The 2787-nt window shown below is 38.5% G+C and overlaps 1 protein-coding gene across 1 annotated transcript; it reads left to right on the top strand.

Annotated features, from left to right (window-relative positions):
• Positions 1–1877: 1877 nt before the first annotated feature.
• Positions 1878–2752, top strand: LOC134248306 (pre-mRNA-processing factor 40 homolog B-like). The gene is made up of 3 exons (XM_062730715.1): positions 1878–1910; positions 2182–2325; positions 2660–2752. Exons 1-3 carry the CDS (start codon positions 1878–1880, stop codon positions 2711–2713), a joined length of 231 nt encoding a protein of 76 aa, XP_062586699.1. The 3' UTR covers positions 2714–2752.
• Positions 2753–2787: the final 35 nt, after the last annotated feature.

Below are 2787 nucleotides of genomic sequence, written 5' to 3'. Positions count from 1 at the left end.
GTAACCATAATGAATTGTTTTAAGAAAAATAAAATATTGAAAGTGCATAATAAATTTAGAAAATATTTGATAGTGTATGTTGTACAAGTCAAAAATTAAGGGAAAAAATGCATGCAATTGTATAAATAGATACCTTTTACAAATGAAAATAATGAATAGTTAACCTGTCCATTTCACTCTGAATTTATTTATAAGGTTAAATTTCAAAGTTTCAAATTAACTCCATCCCACCCACCCTCTCAATCTCAGTATCATATTGATGTACGGATTTAAAGGAAAAAAGTCGGTCTGGTAAAAAATTTCTTGGTCTGGTAAAAATAAAATTTTTAGCAGACATTTTGTCCTGTAAAAATTTTTAACTTTCGCGTAGACTGCACATAGAGAGACTTATTTTGCAAGCATAGTCCACCTCATCTAACAAACATCATAGCCCACCTCATCTAACAAACACCATAGCCAACCTCATCTAACAAACACCATAGCCCACCTCATCTAACAAACACCATAGCCCACCTCATCTAACAAACACCATAGCCCACCTCATCCAACAAACACCATAGTCCACCTCATCTAACAAACACCATAGCCCACCTCATCTAACAAACACCATAGCCCACTTCATCTATCAAACACCATAGCCCACCTCATCTAACAAACACCATAGCCCACCTCATCTAACAAACACCATCTAATCAAACACCATAGCCCACTTCATCTAACAAACACCATAGCCCACCTCATCTAACAAACACCATAGCCCACTTCATCTAACAAACACCATAGCCCACCTCATCTAACAAACACCATAGCCACTTCACCTCATCATCTAACAAACACCATAGCCCACCTCATCTAACAAACACCATAGCCCACCTCATCTAACAAACACCATAGCCCACCTCATCTAACAAACACCATAGCCCACCTCATCTAACAAACACCTGGAGGACATATTTCCCAATATTCTGATTTAGCCAATAACTTTAAAGAATAAATCGAATGCTAAACAGCTTAAGTTTCTGAGTTCTATTACACGTGTTCTCATTACACATGTTTTCATTACAGCTGATGCTGTCTAACTGTCCCTGGAAGGAGTATAAGTCTGACTCTGGTAAAATTTACTTCAGATCTATAATTCACAAACCAAGGATTCCCGCTGGACCAAACCCAAAGGGCTTGAGGAACTAGAGGGTGAGTGAACCAAGAGTTCTCGGTAAGAACAGGAGAAGATACAGGGGGATATGGGAAGTTCTCTGAAATTATCAGTGGGTCCTCAGGGGAAGTTATATTAGTGGGTACTTCATTACTACTACAACTAAGAAAGAACCTTCTTTAATGAGAATATTTTTATTTTTTTCTAGAAATGGTTGCCAAGAAGACACAAGATTCAAGGTAAATATTCTACAGAATTCACACCTGTTTATGTCTCTGTACTAAATAATTAGGACACTTTACGGGTTTCACTAGGGAAGATTTCTGTTGATAGCCGTTCTCGTTCAGTGGGATGACTGTTGTGTGTTTTATTTCAGTGTCGTTGGTGGCGGAGATTCTGGAGGGGTGATCACAGCGCCCTCTACGTCAGTAGCAGTGCCCCCTGCTGGCAGCGGCATCACACTACCACAGCAGCCTGCCAAACCCTTACCAGCGGCCCAGGGCAGCATCACGTTACCACGGCAACCAGCTAAACCGTCGTCTGCTATCCAGGCTGCCTAAACTTTTCTCTTGAAGGCTAGGTGATGAAGAGGAGGAAAAACCCCAAAAGGAGGTTGTCCCCCTTGTCTTCAAAAATAAAAAGGAGGCAATGAAGGCATTCAAGAGTCTGCTCAAAGAAAAGGTCTGACTATTACAAGTATAAAACTTCTCAGATTAGTGATATAATGGAGGCCTTCAATAGTCTGCTCAAAGAAAAGGTCTGACACATTGAGTAGAAAATTACACAGATTATTGATAATGTCAGTAGAAATAGGCAATGAAAGCATTCAAGAGTTTACTCAAAGAAAAGGTCTGAAACATAGAAAGGTTTCAATAAAACTGGAGTGGACTGTATCAAAAATGTTAGCTAAATATGGAATTCACTACAGTTAAGTCTGTATAGAGGATGTATTTGGATTTTTATGCTTCTGCACATTCCCCCCCCCCCTTAAGTTTAATTTTATTTGAATATACCTATATATTATACAGGGTGTATCATCTAATGCCAGCTGGGAGCAGGCGCTGAAGTTGATTGTTAACGACCCTCGTTACGGCGCGCTCAGACAGCTTAACGAGAGGAAACAGGCCTTTAACGAGTACATGTACAAGACAAAGAGAGTGAAGGAGGAAAAGGTGAATAATAAAAACTATCAGAGGCTGCTATGTTATCAAATTCTAATCCACACATCATTGGAAGCCTGAACTCATTATAGCTACATTCCTATAGATGTGTTTTACAATAAATTCAAAAAAGATTTAGCTTTCCTAGTTAAAGATATCAGCAAGGAATCTTTTAAAAACTTTTTACTCAAAAACTATGGATTATTTTCTAGTAATTGTGTTGACATATATGTAGCATTCTACTTAATACAACAGATAGAATGGCGGTCAAAATTCTGGTTTTCTAGAGATTTAGTGTTTTATAGCTGTTTGGTGTTTTATAGCTGACCTGGTGTTTTTGTTGTAGGAGAAGCAAAGACTGCGAGCAAAACAGGCCAAAGAGGATATAGAACATTTCTGATTTCACGCCGAAAAAATGAACTCCAGTGTCAAGTATTGGTTGGTGTCAATAGAAAATCCTTCTAATCACCTGGT

The sequence above is a fragment of the Saccostrea cucullata genome, unplaced genomic scaffold (assembly GCF_032062105.1).
Source record: "Saccostrea cucullata isolate Sc308-1 unplaced genomic scaffold, CSIRO_AGI_Scuc_v1 ctg20518, whole genome shotgun sequence".
NCBI lineage: Eukaryota > Metazoa > Mollusca > Bivalvia > Ostreida > Ostreidae > Saccostrea > Saccostrea cuccullata.
Note: the sequence above shows the minus strand (reverse complement) of the source record. Positions and strands in the feature narration are given on the sequence as shown.

Coding starts and splice junctions, on each gene's coding strand:
- LOC134248306 (XM_062730715.1), top strand. CDS start 1,878: ATGGAGGCCTTCAATAGTCTGCTCAAAGAAAAG. Junction 1,911..2,181: donor ATAGTCTGCTCAAAGAAAAG/GTCTGACACATT, acceptor TATATTATACAG/GGTGTATCATCTAATGCCAG. Junction 2,326..2,659: donor AGAGAGTGAAGGAGGAAAAG/GTGAATAATAAA, acceptor TTTTTGTTGTAG/GAGAAGCAAAGACTGCGAGC.